Source organism: Ceratina calcarata, unplaced genomic scaffold (assembly GCF_001652005.2).
Source record: "Ceratina calcarata isolate Rehan_Ccalc_2016 unplaced genomic scaffold, ASM165200v1 scaffold253, whole genome shotgun sequence".
Taxonomy (NCBI): Eukaryota; Metazoa; Arthropoda; class Insecta; order Hymenoptera; family Apidae; genus Ceratina; species Ceratina calcarata.
Genome location: NW_017147345.1, coordinates 382,380 through 401,613, shown reverse-complemented (window position 1 = coordinate 401,613; position 19,234 = coordinate 382,380). Strand labels below are relative to the sequence as shown.

The following is a 19,234-nucleotide window of genomic DNA, read 5'->3' as shown; positions in this document are numbered from 1 at the left end:
GTACAAAAATATGTACACAGTACAAGTAGAAAAATGTGTACACAGTACAAGTTTAAAATTTTCTTGAGAATATGTAATTCAGTGTAAAATTATGATTCAGAAGATACAATATATATAATATGTATAATTAAACAATAAAATAAGAAGACATTTGTATTATTTATATTTCGTTTATAGATTTAGTCTCGCAATGTGACTCACATGCATGTGAACAATATATGAGGAGTACGAGGGAGAGGGATCATCGAAGAGAGAAGGAGCGAGCGGACCGTGTGCCGGACGTGTGTATACGTGCGTCATAAGTGTGGCTGACGCGCGCAACGCGATACGGTGCGATGCCACGGTATACGGGACGAACGGTGAGGGCCCTGTGTGGGAATTCTTCTGAAACGTTAAACTAAACAGTGTTTAAGTAATGCACTCGTCGGGACGTGAACGCTTTTGCCCGTTGCTGCTGCGCAGTTTCATCAATGAACTCTTTCTTTTACGCAATGCGTTCTCCGCGCGGACCAAACGCACTCAGTGCGCAGATAATAACGTATAAGAAAACGCAATTATTGTACCAGTATACTGAAAATTAGTAAATGTGAAAGTATTTATGTAGTAAATGAGTAAGTATTTATTTAAGTATGCTTTTGAGAAAAATTTTGGATTCTTTGCTTCTATTAATTATGTTTTTCAATTATTTTGAATTAATTTCTTCATTGGAAAATGTGAGAATAAAAGTATAAACTTGAGTACATTAGTTTATTAAGTTATATTAATATGTAGAGCATTGGAAATATTTTTAGATTTTGGAACTGCAAATGCTTTACATTAACAATAAATTAATTTCTGGTGGCTTCCGTAAGGCAATATTATTTTTTTGCGATTTTTAATTCTATCATGAAAGGAGGTGCGCAGCGGAGGGACTCAAATTTCGGGGCAGTAATATCGGTGCGTCCCGTGGGACAACGGCGTGAATTCCCACACATCAACAGGTCTCAGGAGGACCAAGGACCTCCCCTCTCTGAAGGCATCCGGGAACCCCACTCCGGAACGTGGTTCGCCCCACTCTGGGACGCAGAGAGTGCATCGGCATGCGGTATTCGAAATCGAAAACGTCAAACAGTTACCCTGAGCACCCCAAAGTGTGATGTCGCCGGTTTCGGGGACCATCCCTCATTTCTAAAACGGCTACCTCGCGTCGGACCTTCATAGTTCATTAGCGGGACACGTACGTGATGAGTCACCGAGGAATCATGTGGATCGTTTCATTCATGGAGGAACTACTGCAATTTAGTTGAGTTACCGTGCACGTGATCTTGGAATTATCAACAAGTGAGATCGAGGGACGTTGTCTTTGTGCGTTTTATAATAGTGATATTCGTTCCGGCGCGCATAAATGGTGGACTATTATAATTACAAGATGTCAGGCAGCGAGGACGAACCTGAGTCTCATACGCAGCCGGGGATGACCAAGGCGGAATTGCGCAGGGTAAAAATGAGTTCGAAGAACCATTTTCTATCCTTCACGGATTCGTGGGGGATAAATAAATGGGATGTGCGATATTTTTACGGAGTTGTCATTGAGAATTTCTTGTTCCTTTCATTTGAGGGGAGTACTATTGTCTAGACGTATACCTTCACTAAATTGAGCATAATTACATAGTTCTCTGCAGTCTCTTTTTGTCACAATTAAGTGAATAGTATATAAAGAGTAATTTAATTGAGTTTTAATACTCTCTAGCTTTTACAAATATCGAAAACCTGTTCAAAGAATAGATAGTAAATAATATAGTTTCAGATTTAATAAAAAATTTCATACTCACAGAACATAAATCTGTAATTTATTCAAGTATTTCACTTTTCATTAAATGAAAATGTATCTATCTGCATAAACTCTCAGTACACTCTTCTAGAAGATATAGTCACGAAAAATTATCTAAATTCTCTCAATTATCGCTAATCGTTTCCTATAATTGAAACAATACTACAATTGCAGAGCAATAAGCCGATCATGGAGAAGCGTAGGCGTGCTCGGATAAATCAGTGCCTGGATGACTTGAAAACTCTAATACTCGATGCGATGAACAAAGACGTGAGTAAACACATACTTACTCTAATCATATCATAATTGTCGACTTGTCGACTTCATGAAACCGTCTCTAGATGAGTTCATGCGATCGAGCGGGTCAATTATACTATGTCGTGCTAAGTAACTAAAGTGATCTAATTTCATAATCATGAAATGAATTGATAATGAGGGGCGGGTATTCCTGTTTAATAACTCGTGGCTCGCATAAAATAACATGAGGACACGATAGGACACGTGCGCCCGTACGCCTGATTTCAGGTCGGTGCAGGTACGTAGAATCCACATTGTAGCCGGCGCTTGAAATGTGTTGCGGTGAACGTGACCAGTGCATGAACTTATCTAAGCGACGTGATATGTGTTTACGCGAGATATCACGAAAATATGCGCAGCTTCTTTTAAGCATTCAATCTTGAACAATGATTTCTCTAGCATTTTTGTTGTCGTCGCTTTTCAACAGCTGACAACATTTCTAATAGAAGAGAAGAGTTTAGGTATGAAACGGACGTTAAGTAGCTCGCATTTAAATGACTGTACACTTCAAATACAGTTTTCGGTACGGGCCTATAGGAGCTGATATTTACTGTTGTCAAATCACTAACACGCTAATAAAAACTATGTAGAAAAATTGTTTCTAAATCACGAACTGTTTACAAGTATTCCCAAGATTCTCGACGATTCTGATTTCTGTTTCTGCATTAATTACTGTTAATTTTTTATAAGAAAGAAAGAAATTCGTTGACATTTATGTCATTTAATCTTCCTAATTAAATTATGTTTGAATCATATAGAAGTTGATAAAAATCGTAATCACCAAATGAGGTGCACACTTGCGCGGAGATCGTCTGTATTACGTTAATAAGGATTGTTTCGGCGATACCGGTATGAAGGTCAAGAGTTGATCTTTTCATTAAAACGATAGGAACAGCCGAGGCGAGCAGCGGATGTTGGTTAGAAGTGTTTGATCAGGCCGTCTCCCCCCTCCATCCTTCACGCAATCCTCCCGCGCGACACAATTTGTTTTTCGCCCATAGAACCGGGACGAGAGAGAGGCATGACAGGAGGTGGACGGGTTTTGTTTTAATGTTTTAGATGCCCCGCCGTGGGAACGGATGGCTGAAGTCCTCTGCCAACACGTAATCTCCACCGGAGACTGGAGACTTCACAATGGCACTTCACTCCGTTCCACGCGGTGCGGCACCCAAAAATCGAATTGGTCACATTCCACTTGAGCATCTCTCTATTTCGTGGTTCTTTCATTTACAGCTCTTGAATTCGAAATTTTTCTGATATTCTAATCCCTAAAGTACCAGAAGATCCAAGATTTAGTGCAATCGACGTGCTAGCAGTTTGTATAATTTTGTTTATAGCGAAGTAATTTAACGTGTAAATTCGTGCAGAAAACTAGTTGCATTGATGCAAGTTGCATAGTGGAGAAGCAAGAAAGTAAGAGAGCTTATTTAGTTGCAATTAAAACTGAAATGCGAAATTCATGTTTAAGTGTTCGTATAGTAACTACACGAGCAATAAGAAAATTGACGGAACAGAATTTTATTAGAGTCACAATCGCTTTGATTTCTCCTGTGTATTAAGAGGACAGAGTACGTAACTACTTAATACACTCCTCGACGCGTAACACGACCCAACGAGATTGATTTCTCAGGCAAGACTACTTCCACACATCACACGAGTAGCAGAGAGCGAGTCGCTCTCACCGTTCTCTCCTCCTCATCCAGATGACTTCCGCTACCTGCCCGTTCCAATGTCCGTCCCGTTCGCCGCGCCGGGTACGAACGAAACGCCCCCCGCGTTCGTGGGAACTCCGAAATAATTATTACGAAGAAAAAAGAATTTCATCTCGGGTTGCAACCTCCCTTTTGTTGACCGTATCATCTTTAAGGATCCAGCTTCGCGAGGATCAGGAAAAAAGAGGAAAAAAAAGAGATCCTCGACGCCTCTTGGTTCTTACTCAGCTTTAGCAGGTGTCTTGTTTCCCTCTGATCTCCGTCGGGTCTCAAATTCGTCCACGGGAAAATTGATTTCTGTGTCGATTCTTTTCCCATAGGTCTTCACCAAAATGTGTTCGCTTTTCACGAGTGAAAATTACATTTCAATTATCGCAGTGGAAGCAACAGGTGCAATTTATTGTTTTGTGAAGTATTCGAAGACTTTGTTTGTGAACTTGTTCCCTTTCAATCCGGGAGCTCGTTGAGAGTAGAAAATAGGGACAGAGAAGAGGTTTTCAATGGACTGTGTAACCGATCTCTTCTTCGACTCCCACGCCTATTTTAAAGGTGACCGCTGGTTTACCATAAAAATGCGAGCACTCGGTTGATCCTGGGAGAATCCTGGTGCGGAAAGGGCACAATAGGATTTTCGGAGTCGTAGAACTGCACCGGTATTGAGAGCGATCGATGCCTGAAAGGCTAGTGGGAGTCTTAGGAATATTGAAAGGGCTAGTGTTGTGATGTAGCATAGGAAAAAAGTTTTCAGGTCGCTTCTCAGTGTCTAACTTAACGGGTTCCCACGATGAGATTTACTTTTTTCTGTGCAACAGTAATCTTTCAGAAAGAGACGTAAGTCGAATACGCTTCATGCTGAATGTGTTTCGAATTAACTGTAAGTGTTTTCTTCTCGTTGCTTTAGATACAATTTGCATTCAACCGACCAATAGGGACGTCGCGCCTGATGAAATTGCACGATGAAGAATGATAAAAAAAATTCCTCTACATTGTAACAAGCCGTAGCCCTAGGCTAACTACAAAATTGCCCTGTACTAGTACTGGCTACCGAACAGGCTGCTAGCCTGTTATTAAAGTAACAGGTCGCCTCAAGTCAATTACTTGGGCGTTACCGAGACGTCAGATTTCTTGAATGAGCGATCGGTGGTACTCACGAACTTCACTAATGAAACACACCCTCGAGCAGCGATCCTGATTATTGGACCCTGCACATATTGAAAGTGACCTTTCCATTATGTCAGTTCGTTCCTGTTAGTCGATAAAATAGGGTTACCTCCATCCACTGCAGTTCATCTGCTCCCTATATTACCGAATCTACCCGATGTGTATTTTTTACCCTACAAATCGTTCACCCTTGTCTCATCGTATGAGAAAAATTTACTTCCGTAGACTTATTCATAAAAAGTAGATTAATAAAAAAAGGTATGTCTAAAAATAAATGTTTGATTTATCAACGATTTCTTTTCTTTTTTATTGTAGCCGACCCGGCACTCGAAACTTGAAAAGGCCGATATCCTCGAGATGACGGTGAAGCATTTACAGGCGTCACAGCGTCAGCACTTGAGCGCAGCGGTCGCTACAGATCCGGCGGTGCTAACGAAATTCCGTTCCGGATTTTCTGAATGTGCTAGCGAAGTATCGCGGTACGTTAGCCACCTCGAGAACGTCGATCCTGTCGTCAAGCAACGATCGGTTGATCCTGGGAGAATCCTGGTGCGGAAAGGGCACAATAGGATTTTCGGAGTCGTAGAACTGCACCGGTATTGAGAGCGATCGATGCCTGAAAGGCTAGTGGGAGTCTTAGGAATATTGAAAGGGCTAGTGTTGTGATGTAGCATAGGAAAAAAGTTTTCAGGTCGCTTCTCAGTGTCTAACTTAACGGGTTCCCACGATGAGATTTACTTTTTTCTGTGCAACAGTAATCTTTCAGAAAGAGACGTAAGTCGAATACGCTTCATGCTGAATGTGTTTCGAATTAACTGTAAGTGTTTTCTTCTCGTTGCTTTAGATACAATTTGCATTCAACCGACCAATAGGGACGTCGCGCCTGATGAAATTGCACGATGAAGAATGATAAAAAAAATTCCTCTACATTGTAACAAGCCGTAGCCCTAGGCTAACTACAAAATTGCCCTGTACTAGTACTGGCTACCGAACAGGCTGCTAGCCTGTTATTAAAGTAACAGGTCGCCTCAAGTCAATTACTTGGGCGTTACCGAGACGTCAGATTTCTTGAATGAGCGATCGGTGGTACTCACGAACTTCACTAATGAAACACACCCTCGAGCAGCGATCCTGATTATTGGACCCTGCACATATTGAAAGTGACCTTTCCATTATGTCAGTTCGTTCCTGTTAGTCGATAAAATAGGGTTACCTCCATCCACTGCAGTTCATCTGCTCCCTATATTACCGAATCTACCCGATGTGTATTTTTTACCCTACAAATCATACACCCTTGTCTCATAGTATGAGAAAAAAATACTTCCGTAGACTTACTCATAAAAAGTAGATTGATAAAGAAAGGTATGTCTAAAAATAAATGTTTGATTTATCAACGATTTCTTTTCTTTTTTATTGTAGCCGACCCGGCACTCGAAACTTGAAAAGGCCGATATCCTCGAGATGACGGTGAAGCATTTACAGGCGTCACAGCGTCAGCACTTGAGCGCAGCGGTCGCTACAGATCCGGCGGTGCTAACGAAATTCCGTTCCGGATTTTCTGAATGTGCTAGCGAAGTATCGCGGTACGTTAGCCACCTCGAGAACGTCGATCCTGTCGTCAAGCAACGACTGCTATCACATCTGAACAATTGCGTTAGCAATCTCCAGCAAATGGCGCCGTTCTACAGCCACTACGTGCCCTACATGCCGGAACGCCTCTATCCGGAGGTGAAGGTCGGTTTCCAGAGCGATTTTCAGAATGGCGACGAGAATAATAATGGTAGTGCCAGGATACAGATACCGAACGGCGTTCAATTGATACCTAGCAGACTGCCTACTGGAGAACTGGCTCTTTTGGTGCCACAGTCGGCCAATATCTCGGCAAACTTTCCCTTCTTTCCACCAGCCACGGAATCGAGCTCTAAAATTGGACACTCATCGGCATTCAATTCCGTTCACAGGCCGCAGAGTCCTCTGCTAAGTCCGTCAACTTCTACGTCCAGTTACGGAGAAGAAAGTCACCATACTGAACACTATCCTCAACCTCAATCGCCTAATCATCAACAACACGGGTTCAAGATAACTGAACATGGTCCAGTCTCATTCAAGGTTTTCACTTCGTCGCCAGAGACGCAAAAACCGCAAATCAGCTCAAGCAGCGATAGGAAGTCTCCAGTAGCTATTTTTATAGAACCTAAGTCAGATTCAATTAACCATTCAAGGAAGGAACTTGCTGACTCTTCAGAGTCGTTAAATAAAAACGGAATTGCCGCGCAAAATTTAAGGCAACCCCTTTCAGTGATTACTGATAAAACTTACAACCGTGCCAGTTCATTTGTGCAGAGGAGAGAATTCATGAAGAGGCATAATTCCGATGGTCTCCTAGCGATTTCTGATAAAAGACCGAGGTATCAGGAACCTATTAGCTCGACTATGAATTCTTCTAACGGTACCGTGAAATCCGGGGAAGAACGGCCAGTTCCCGTCGAGGATTTGTCGGGCAAAGCGGCGTGCTCGACTAATAGAAATTCTAATTCCAATCCCATCAAATTCGTATCGGTCGCTGGTCCTTCTGGTGCCAATGGCGACATGTGGAGGCCTTGGTGATTTACATATAGTATTCGTCTTTTTATTTCTTTAATATTAATAAGGTCTGTGAGTAGTATGGATAAGATTGATTAGTACAAATAAGCGTTACGAATTTAATTCATTGATAAATGACTAACATAGTCGTAAGATTAAGGACAAGTTCGAGGATAGGAATACGCAACTCTGTTCCCTCGCATATGAAGACTTTCTAGCTTTAACCTACCATTGTTCGATAAATCCGCGTCGTGAATATTTTTGTAAATATTCGTCTGTCTTATTTAATTTTTATCCTATTGTAAGACTTTTTGCGATTGATGTTTTATTGGACGCAATTAATTATCGTTACGAGTTAAGTTAATTACTGCCAGTTTGTGATAACTTTTATACGTCTAGAGACGAATAATGTAAGGACTTACTTGTGATTTTCTTTCAACGGACTGTATCTCGTGTGGACGAGAAAAGATTAATAAAAATAACCACAAGCAGAGGAATCTCTGTGCCGTGTATAAATTTCATTAGTATAATGGAAATGAAAGAAAGAAGAAAAATAATCGCGGCCGATTCCCATCGACACATCCCCGTCTCGTGAAAGACTCTCGCAATTTCCCTTGTTGGAAAAGCCGTCTCGTCGGGTCCGCTTTATCCTTTTAAGAAGCGTTAAACGCGCTCCGATTCATAAACTGGAACTTATTCTTTCCTTTTTTGCCAATAAAGGAGTAAAAAGGCGCGGCGGCGAATGAGAATTTCAACCACCTGTTACACCGCAAAACCACCCCCTTTCTCATCGACTGAATGCTTAAACTGATTTATCGACAGACACCGTGAAATTTGTTGAATGCCGTTAGCGTTCGCACGACGTGCTACCGCCTTCGTCTTCCAGTCCCGTTGAAATTCTTAATTTCGAAGCTGATTTATAGCACCGAATCGGGACCACCGTAATTTTCTTGTAAACTCGTCGACGCGATCAACCCCAGTAAGTATGGTACCGCGTATGCGAATAACTCGTACGCTTTGCAAATTCGGCCAACTAGAATTTCTCGAGGAATATCGATTAGGTGGCGCGGCCCGGAATGGATGCAGGGTGGGTGTATTTTCGAAAAGATTGAAGCGAATTTTTTTTACGGATGCGGGTTCGCTCCTGGTGCTCCAGATGGCACCACAAGTTGGTGACTCCACCCTCCTTTTGGAACATAAAGAATTTTGGAATTCAGTATTTGGAATTCTGAAACCATGGGCTATAATGATACAGATTTATCTTATAAATTTTAATAAAGATATTTCAATTTCTCAGAACTATGAAAATATGATTAACTGAACTTTTTTCATGAACAATTTTAATACAATTATATAATAGTGACAAGAGTAAAAATTTGAAAACTTGTAATTCGAGTAATTATGGTATTGAGTGGCCACGTTGGCAGAACGTTTTTCTTTGCGCGCCGGGTTGGATTGCGTCTTGTCTGTAGCGCGAGGCATCGAAGTCGCCGATTCAGTGGGTCGCACGGCGTCGAGACGAGATTAATATTACGGCTGGCACGTCTTCGATATTCGCGCTTCATAATTATGGCATTCGGAGATATAGATACTACAGAACTACCTACCCAGAAAGATGGACATAGCAGTAGTAGGAAAGATGAAAAGAGTAGAGAGATAGAGAGACGAGAGAAACGAACATGTATATGTTGTATCACGTGTATAAATAATTACTCCGGTGCGCAGCAATTACTATAAGTTATGGCCTAGCTAGCACAATTTGCAATGTCAAGACATAAACACTGCTACCGCTTACATTTGAATACATTAAATGGCGCAACGGCAGGAGCCGATTGGTCGACCAGGGACGATCGGATGGTGTCGGTGCGTGAGCAACGATCTGGTTGATGATTTTTATTATAGAAACGAATAGTCCGATGGCTCCCGGGCATCGATATCTTTCCTCCACTGTCCCTCCTGTTCTTTTACTATTGCGCATACCGTGATGGATGCCCCTTCTCGTTCCCATTCCATCTTCGATCGCTCGTCGAACTGGATTTGTAATTCCCGGTCGGTCTTGAAGTATTTACGACTGCTCCCTATCGCCGTAATCTCTCTGGTCAATTGTTTTATGACAATCCAAGGAGTCGTACGAAACAATTTTGTGATCCTCGCATTGGTCGAGCTTCCACCTGATTTGGCGTCTTGGTTCCGTCGTTGTTGTTCCAAGGATGGAAGTTGAAACGGTGTCGTTGGATGAGGAACGTGCGTAAGTTCCTGCAACAGTTTGACGTGAATTTCTCCAATTAGGAGAACGGTGAACCGTAGTGAATGATTGCTGAAATGTTAGATCTCCCTGACGAACTCTGGAGAAACTTACGACATTGGTGATCCTGAAAAGATAGACGGACTTTAAAGAAAACAGTTTATGTGGCAGTCCTCGACTTATTTTAACGACCGCTACTGTAATCTACGACTTGTCAATTTGAAAAATTGAGTCCAGGAAAGGATGAACAATCAATTCAAGTAATTATTGCTAGAATAGTCAGCCAATTATAAGGACGTAATAGGTGGGTACTGATTTTGAAAACTGACGAAAGAAATCATCAAAATTTAATTGCAGTCATTTAACAAACATAACATCCTGTCATTTTTTAATTTATCAAGAAATTTCATTTCTTTATTATTCTAAGGGTACTCCATAGTCTTTTGCAACAAGTTTTTCGAAAAAGCGTAGATGGAAATTTGATCGAACCGTGGAAATCGATTGAGGAATCACGATTGAAAATCGTCGACTCGTCATGCTTGTGTTACTCGGACGGTTAACCGAAGCGAAGTGTTTCAGCCTACCGGATATGGCAATCGCATAGCGTGTTTTCGGTGTACTTATATTTCGAACAGTCCTCTGTCCAAAACGGTGGCTCGATGATCCTGATGGAGAGAGCCGAAGAGAGAATACGGGCGAGGGAAACTCCGTGGAAGAAGAGGGACAGGGGGGCAGGGTGGTTTCGTCCGCGCGTATATGCGGCCGCCAGGCCATTTGCCTCTGCGGTCACTTGATTCCTAGCGACTAAATTTTCATCTGTAGGTACTCATTCAAGTTTTAATGTGTTTTTGCGGCATCAGTCATTCAAAGTTAATCAACAACCAGTTACACGGTCCAGTCCGCGCGAGCAGAAGCATTCACTCACTCACTCGCTTGCGCTTCCCCGCGACATATAACGGCCTGTCCACCTGTTCTTTCGCTCTCCCTCTCCCTCTCTCCCGATCGTCCCCTTTCTCTCTTTCACGTGTCTATTCGCGATAGGGTGTGTACGCGTTCGTACACGTGTGGAGGTGTGTGGGCGCGACGGAATATTGGTCGGTCGCTCTGTGACGAGAGCGTATTAATTATAACTCTGGTCAGAGGAACGTCAAGAGATGCTTTTGCAGATACCTACGATAAATTGTCGGTTTACCAGCAAATCTCATTTCCAAACCCTGCCATTTTTCCGCTCGTTTGTCCACGCCCATCGGCCCGAGAACACGTCGTCGTACCGCGTCGCGTCAGCTACGTTCTCTAGCGCCGCTCTCTTCTTTCTCTGAATCTCTACTATACATAGAACACACGTACTCGCGTGTGCAGTGTTATGCACGTGTACACGGTGCAGCGTTGTGACAGCGAAAGGGAGAACGATTTTATTGAATAAAGTTGATACGGCTAATGGGAACGTCCGCATTCGCTGTCTTCTTGTCTGGATTAACAGCTCGGCGATGCACTTCCATTTTTTGACGGAACGACAAATTGTATTCCTTTATTGGCGTGTTTATAGAGTGTGTATGATATATTTTACAGATCTGATGGACTTACTTTGTTTTAACTTACAGGACTCTGTGTAAATTAGATATGAGACAATTTTCTTGATTAAAAGTTAGGCTTACATTTTGTAAAACGGATGTGCAGGTCGGTTAAATAACATTTCTTAAATATTTAAAACTAAATCTAAACGCATAAACTGAAATGTTAAAAGTAACATTGACAACTGAATATTTTTAATAGACTTAATTAAAACAACATTTTCCTACATTTTGCACTTTGAATCATCATTACTTTGTAGTATTTTAATAAACGTTTAAGGAAATGAAAAATGGAGTACAATAATCTGAAGACGACTTTGCTATAAACTATAAACACGTTCGCTACACCTTATCCACGACATCAGTAGAAATTAAAACAGAATTGCTAACAAACTCTATTCAGTCGTAAACCGAATTATCCACCGAACGATTCTACGCGAGGAGAATTTCAATTATCCGACGGATTAAGCCACCGCGTCGCGGCAGGAGTCACCCCGAAGGGGTTGCTCCGAAGTGTGACAAACGCGCAATTGCAAACCCCACGTCGAAAACGAGACAGAGAAGGCGGAAATAAAATCTGAGCCAATTGTCCGATCTCCAAACATTCTCAGCGTGCACGAGACTTTGAAGTTCTGCCGTGCACGCGTGCCGCATTAGCTGAGCGTTGCGAGAAGAGCGAAAAGTGTCGGACAAGTAGCAGGAGAGACATTTATTTGATTATTGCCGTCGCTGGAGCAGTTGAGAACTTCTGGACGATGCTACCGCGGTGAGGGTGGTCGAGGAGACTTGCCCCGGCGTGCGAGCGGAAGGGAAACGGGACGAGCAACAAGGAAGAAGCGACAACCCTTGTGTACGTACACAGAGGAACATGGCGAGCGAGAGGCGAACGGAAGCAAGGAGATCGGAGAAAGAGAGGAAGACAGAGAGACCGGTTTCCGATGTGGTGCAAAACTCGAAAGAGCGGGAGGAGGAGGACAGCGGAAAGGTGTTGAAGCGTGACCAAGGAAAAAGAAGAGGGAAGGGAAAGGAAAATAGACTACCCTGGCATGTAAACGTAGATTCGTGTTAACGTCGGTACGAGCCTGTGTTTATTTGTGTGCTTGCGTAGTTAGTCCGCGCGATCAGTGTGCAACAGTGTGAGCGGAACTGAGATGGGGGCTGCAGAGGAGGATGAGCGTCAGCCCGAAGAGCAGGAGAGCCCGAGCATGTTTTATTAAGTGCGTCGCGCGTGGAAAAAGCGCGAGGCAATTTTCAGGTGGTAAAGACCACATTTGAAACAGTCCGTTACAGTTTTCGAATCGTTATTTTCCGCCGTCTCGCGTACGGTCACGTGTATCTACTTAACGTTGCATCAACACGTATCTGGATAACGATTCCCTAGCCTTCAAGGGGCTCTTTGAGTTTTTCCCATCCATCAAGTACTGTTTCGTACGCATGATATCCAAATACCGTTCCATGTCATTTTTAACATAGCTGTTTTTATTGACTTTAATGTCATTGTTTGAAATTATGCATTCAGTCTTTTTATCCTAATCGAATCCTTCCATCGATTTCGTAACTAATTGTATATTAAATTGTGGCAAGTTTAGGAACACGTCATGACAAATCATTGGTTGCAGTTTCAATCGCGAGTATGTTATAGAAGCCTATTTCAGAAAATTCATTCGATATCAATTCATGTTGATTCGCCCGAACCGCATCAATTGTTGATCAGCGTATAAAATATTTCCCAGCGGTCCTTAGCGCGGTATTAATGTTGTCCGAAAGACAAAAAAGGATTGCATACATCGTTAACGATGGAGCTATAGCGGGCGCGAGGAAGCAAGCCATCTATTATTTCAGCCGTCAATGAGATGTGTCAGCGGTGACGGGTATACGTCATCCGCGGTGTTCGTCCGGTGCGGTGGCGGACGAGTCCGCATCGCGTGCAGAAAGCAAGGGATGGTCCGAACAGGGTGCAAGAGAGACAGAATCGACGAGTCGGAGGAGCGAGGAGAAACGCGGCGCGCGCGCGAGAAGGAAAGGAACCGATCGGTGTAGCGAGAAAGGGAGAAAAAATATAACCGGGAAAGTGGAGAGGCATCGACAAAGTGAGAATTAATATTCAATCGCATTAACGAATCGTCGCTGGCGACGCCATCGTTATACCGGGAACGTACGCGCGGCGGTACGACTGCCAGCTCCGAAAACGTTGAAGGGGGCCTACGGGCTAGGTGAAACAGACCCGACCCCCTTTCGAAGCTTCCCCCTCGCCTCCCCTATTTCCTCTTGCTATCTGCCGCGCGGCGTAGCTCTGTCTCGCTCGAAGCGCGACGCCAAATGAAAATACCGAAGGACAATGGAAATACTAATGATTGATTGGATACGAAAAAGAATTATAATTGAAAAAAAAAACGCGGTGCGCTGACCAAAAAAGGGAAGAGTGGGAAAGGGAGAGTGAGAGACGGAGGGAGGCACCGGTGAATTGGTCGAAGAGAGATGAGCCGACGGGACGAGGAGGCCGCGAGGGTGAGCGCAAGGCGAGAAACAGAGAAGGCGTACGAACTATTGGGAATAATATATCAATAGCTATCGAAGCCACGCATACGAATGCGACGGTTTCGTGGGATCACTTTGGGGGCAAAGGGACGAGGGTATGGCCCGCAGTCCGTGACTCCAGTTAACGGCGTGGGGCGAAGGGGTGCTAGCCGTTCGGAAAGAGTAAAAAATATTACACCCTTACACACTGACGCCGACCTGCGTATGCAACGGACGCTAACCAATACCCACACAAATAACGGCGAGCACAAAAGAACGGCCTACCTCGCTGGTCGGTGTGCGAAAAACAGATCCACGCATTGCGCCCCGGACTGAGTTGCGATGCTTCGGTGGTGCAGTTGTGCGGTAGTAGCATTACAGCTTTTCACGTACCTGGTGGCTTCTCGAGCCGTAGGCCAATCTCCGGATTCTGCGGCTGTCGTACATTCCTGCCCGATTCACCAGTTCGTAGCGATTCGATTTGAATAGCCGTCCGATAGCATGTATCAAATACTCTACAGAATAAACCGCTTAACATGATCCCATCTTACCTTACATCCTAACATGAATGTCTTAATTATAAATTCATTACGAGAATTAATATAATGTACGGCCATAAACGTAATATAAGATTCACTGCAAGTATCAAGTAAGTTATTTCAAAAATAAAGAGACATAAATGAGTAGCCTTCGCGAACACAATGTTCCTCCACTCTTTTTTTCATTATACAACTGCAACATGATTATAGATGAAATCTGATCAGTGAACTGAACAAAGAGCATTGAATGAAGTGCATAAAAAATCTGTAGGAACTTAACGCTCTCAATTCCCATGGACGCAAATGAAAAAGCACCTTGTTCCATTCGGTAAACCGGAAGCTTGACGAATCGGCTCTTGCTACGAACTGGACAGGTCCTGCGTGTCCCGGGCCAGGCGTCGCGACGCGTTACGCCGACAGGCTCTCGTCAACTTTCTCATTCGTTGTGATCCTGTAGAGATGCCACACGTAGCGCCCAGAGTGTGTATAGCGCTGGTAACGGGATGAGCACGAAGCGCGCGCGTTTAGCATTTGAAAAAAAGCTCCTCGGTCCGCTCGGACGAAACTCTCGCATACACCCACGCACAAACAAAAGGGTACATTTAGCATTAATAAAAGCACGACGACGCGATGCGACTGCGGCACGAAGCACGGTAAAGGATGGAAGTGAAGGGGGAGGAGGGGGGGAAAGAACGAGTTGGAAGAGGACGGAGAGACGAGGTGCAGTCCGACGTTGGGCCACGCTATGCCAGTTATTCTCATCTCCGCAGTCGGACACGCGGCCCTCTTCCACAATTGTGCGACTATACTGCGTGTGCCGGTAGAATAGAGGAAAACAGTAGAAAAAGGACGGAGAAGACGTTGAAGAGGTACACAGAGAGGGAGAAGACGATAGATGGGCCTCGGCGTGGATGGTTGGACCGGGATGGAAATGGTTGATACATTGGGACAAACGCATTTGCCATTAAAACGGTTACGTCGAAGTGCGCGTTCCGCGGAAACGCTGCTATTTCTCCAGCGACAGGCATGTGCACGCCCGCTTGGTATGTGAATTTGAGCGAAAGAAAGCGATAGGAGGACGCTCCGCACGGATTTTTGCACATCGCCACTGTATGTCTTTTCCTGCGACTCCTGTTGCAACGTTAACTGTTCGTTTTTTTCGTTCGCCGTACTTTTTAGTTTCGTTGGCTTTCACCTCGGGAAAGAATGGACCCGTGACAGACGTTTCGGCGAAGGTTTTTATGGATTAGTCATGCGGGCCCAGTGATTGATGATTCGGTTGATTGACTTCGTTTTTTTCTTTTTTTGATGGAAGAAGCGATGTTGCAGAAATTCTATTATAACTGCACGTTATGTGCGCATCGTTTTGTCAAACAATGTATTACCCATAACGATATTAAGACATACTTACAACCCATTAATTATGATAAAGTACTCTAAACGCTAAAGGACGCTTGCTTCACACTACAGCGGTCGAGCGTTAAGGAACTGTTGCGAGGTAACGGAACTGTGCAGGTTGACCCGCGCGATTTGGTCGAATAGGTACTACGTAACCCAGGCGATGCGACGTCCGGTTCACGTTCACGGCTTGTCCTCGCCTCGTCACCGGCGCGGCGTCGTCCTCCTGGTCGTCGAAATGCCACTGCACGGCCCGGGGCTTCCATCATTTTTTTGTCGGCGTTACTGCACTTCTATTTTCATTCCGCCTCACGTTCCGGTGGTGGAGGAAAAAAAATGCACCCCTATCCCGTTCCTTGCCTCTCTCCCGTGCCCTGAACACGATTGATAGGTAGGCACAGTGCATAGGCGACGCGAGCGTGGCTGTTGTACTGTACGCGTGTGTAAGTACGCGTGCATACGCAGCAGACGGTTAGACCAGTGTGCAGGTGTACAGAAGGCGCGGTTCCAACCGTAGGGAGCGAGAGGAATTTGAAAAAATAGTGGTAATCGAACAGGAAAAAGAAAAAGGAAAAGGATTTCGGTACGTGTTTCGCCGTCGCGCTGCTATTTCCATCAGAACGAAATAGTTATTAGGTATAGTTTATTAGTTCGACGATACGTGCTGTAACCTGGGTGGCATGCGAAAAAACTTGCTGGAAAAAGAAGAATCGCGACGGTTCCGATTTCCGGAAGAACAGACCATTCTCGGATTCTCCTTTCCGCTTCCGTTGTCCCGCCTATGCTGTTCCTTGATTTGATACTGCAATAAACTTGATAAAGTCAGGAGATTATTGATGGATATTGTAGCTAATTTTGTGAGGAGAATAGCATAAAATTTTCAATTGCATTCTTCTTTGATAACTAAGATTTATAGATAAATAAGATTATTTTCATTTTTATATACACGTGGTATGATTTTATGTGATTTATACATATTATTATAAATAATAGTATCATATCTACTAATACTTCATCAGTGAATTAAACAATTGAAGCACAAAGTCATAATGTCTGTATTCTTAATGAACACTGAATATGTTTATGTCTTAGATAATTTATATTTGGAAAGAAAGCTTTAAATGAAAGCAAGAGAGCATTTGTAATAGCATTGATTGTGAGTAATGAAGTATCGTCGATCAAGGCAGAGCGTGAACGAAGAAATAGCAAAGAAGGACAAGGGATGGGACCGAGAAGCACAGTGGAATCAGCAGGAGGACAAGGGGAGTGAGGGTAAAGGGATGATAATCGGATACCCGCCCCTCTCTCGTCCGACGGGTAATTAAAAATAGTCCCCGCGGCCATTTAGTCTTTTTTCGCGGCTCATTATATCGACTATAAATTATGCATCGAAAATTGCCCAGGCTATAGAGCGGACCAGGCGATCCGAATATCAGGCAGCCAGCCTCTTGCCAACGTTGCGGCATAATAAGCAATTTGTAATCAAGAGGCGTCGTACGGGTGTTTCGGTTAGTAAGAAATCTAATGGACGTGCGCTCTTCGGTCCCATCCGTTTACTCAAGAGTTCAGCTTCGTGCGTCGGTGGTTACGACGGAACGATGAAGCGATAATTCATGGACAAAAATAATTGCAAATTCTCAATCAGCATTATGCCCTGTCTATTCGAATTGTTATTATCCTCGGGAATACTATGTAATACAAACATTACAAACCACCGCTCCACGTCGCCCTGTCTCCAGGGATGCGCTTTGTCATGATACTCGATGCGAATCGGATTCAGGCTGGATTCGGGCAAGCGTCAATACAATCGGCTATTATGCAGAAACCAGATGAAAATTAAATATCGTGCACGGTTCCCTCGAAAACTAGCTTATAAACTAATAAAAAACCGCACAGTTTCAGGAATAATAATCATTACTATTCTAGATTTGTTTGCTTCCGTGCATAGCTTGTAAACTAAGAAAGTATTTTTTTAACTATACTATTCGTAAACAATTTTATATTAACGAATGAACTTAAAATGAAGAGAGTGACGTAGTAAAAGATAAATATGTATATTATTAACCCCTTCCGGTACGATTTAATAATAAACTCAATGACGAGTCTAGACTCGTCATTCTACCGGAAGGGGTTAAACGTGTAATAAGGTTTAGATGCGCTTTATCAAATTAGCTTTTTATACATGCTTAAGTCATATAAGTTCAAAGAACGATATAAATGATTTCTTCTAAAGTCTATGGAAACGTTTGCGAAGAAAATGTCTAAAACTATGTGGATTCAGCAATTATTCCTCTGATAAATAAACAGCATGTGTATACATATTAGCCCGATTAATTGAATTAACTGCATGAATTGCGTTTATGCTTCGGGGTTAAACAATCAATGTTGCATCATTCGCGTCATTCCATCCATTGAATCGAACGTGCACGTATGGTATCGGTGATCAATTGATGAACGGGCGATGAAAACACTTTTACGTCCGTACCCGGCGATGTTTATCAGAGAAATGGGATTAAAAAGGAAAATGTGGCGGGAAGGAAGCCTCGCCTTGGAAATCGTGCGAAAGGCACGTGTCTCTCACCGTTCGACACGAGAATTTAAATAACAGGGCCGATGGTCATATTACGGTATTAATAAATGGAATTAGTGAAACAGTAAAGTGCTTTTAACGGGCTATGTCTATGCTGACTCCTCTAATATGACAAATACACTATGCCGCTTTACCGGTTTCGGCGTTCTTGCATTCATTAAATGACGCTGGCAATGCGGTGCGGTGCCGTGCAACGCGCGAGGAGTTATTAATGGTACCGCATCAAAATCAATTTTCATTTGTTGAATACTTATGTACGTTGCAATCCAATTTGCACGGCCGCGGCTGTTTCGACGGACCATCTCTCATTCTCTCTTTCACACACACATACACACACAGACACAGTCTCGTCTGTATCCTCCTCTCTTACAGTAAATTTTACTATAATTGAAAATCCTCGAACGTCCCAAACCGGATATCAAGATGCACTAAAGCGGTGATCCTGAGCACTTGACAGCTTTCCGTTGAATAATTCTTAAGTTTGTAAAAGTCTGACAACCTCGATCATAAATAATCTTGGTTTGGAAACGAAACTCTGCTTTTGTTTGTTGGATTTTTACTCGTGAAAATTATATAAACGGATGTCGGTTGAATATACAACTGAGGATGATGGTACGTCAGTAGTAGCTATCTTTAAATATCAATCTTTGACGATTCGATAGATTATGACTAGTATTTGTCGCTAAAGTTTGTTTTTATTTCTGTTGATTCTATTTACAATGCACAGTTAGCTTAATCATATTTTTTAATACAATATATTTAACCAACAATGAGTACCCGCATACTTTTAACAATACAGGAACTGCTTCGT

General features: G+C 43.2%; 1 protein-coding gene across 1 annotated transcript; it reads left to right on the top strand.

Moving 5' to 3' along the window:
* The first annotated feature begins 317 nt into the window (after positions 1–317).
* dpn (bHLH protein deadpan) lies at positions 318–8,060 on the top strand. The gene is made up of 4 exons (XM_018021439.2): positions 318–611; positions 893–1,477; positions 1,985–2,080; positions 6,400–8,060. Exons 2-4 carry the CDS (start codon positions 1,385–1,387, stop codon positions 7,585–7,587), a joined length of 1,377 nt encoding a protein of 458 aa, XP_017876928.1. The 5' UTR covers positions 318–611; positions 893–1,384; the 3' UTR covers positions 7,588–8,060.
* The last annotated feature ends 11,174 nt before the right edge of the window (positions 8,061–19,234 follow it).

Excerpts from the sequence above, each read along its gene's own strand:
- dpn (XM_018021439.2), top strand. The coding sequence starts at position 1,385 with ATGGTGGACTATTATAATTACAAGATGTCAGGCAGCGAGGACGAACCT. Across the intron at positions 1,478-1,984 it reads CCAAGGCGGAATTGCGCAGG|AGCAATAAGCCGATCATGGA; the intron begins GTAAAAATGAGT and ends CTACAATTGCAG. Across the intron at positions 2,081-6,399 it reads TCGATGCGATGAACAAAGAC|CCGACCCGGCACTCGAAACT; the intron begins GTGAGTAAACAC and ends TTTTTATTGTAG.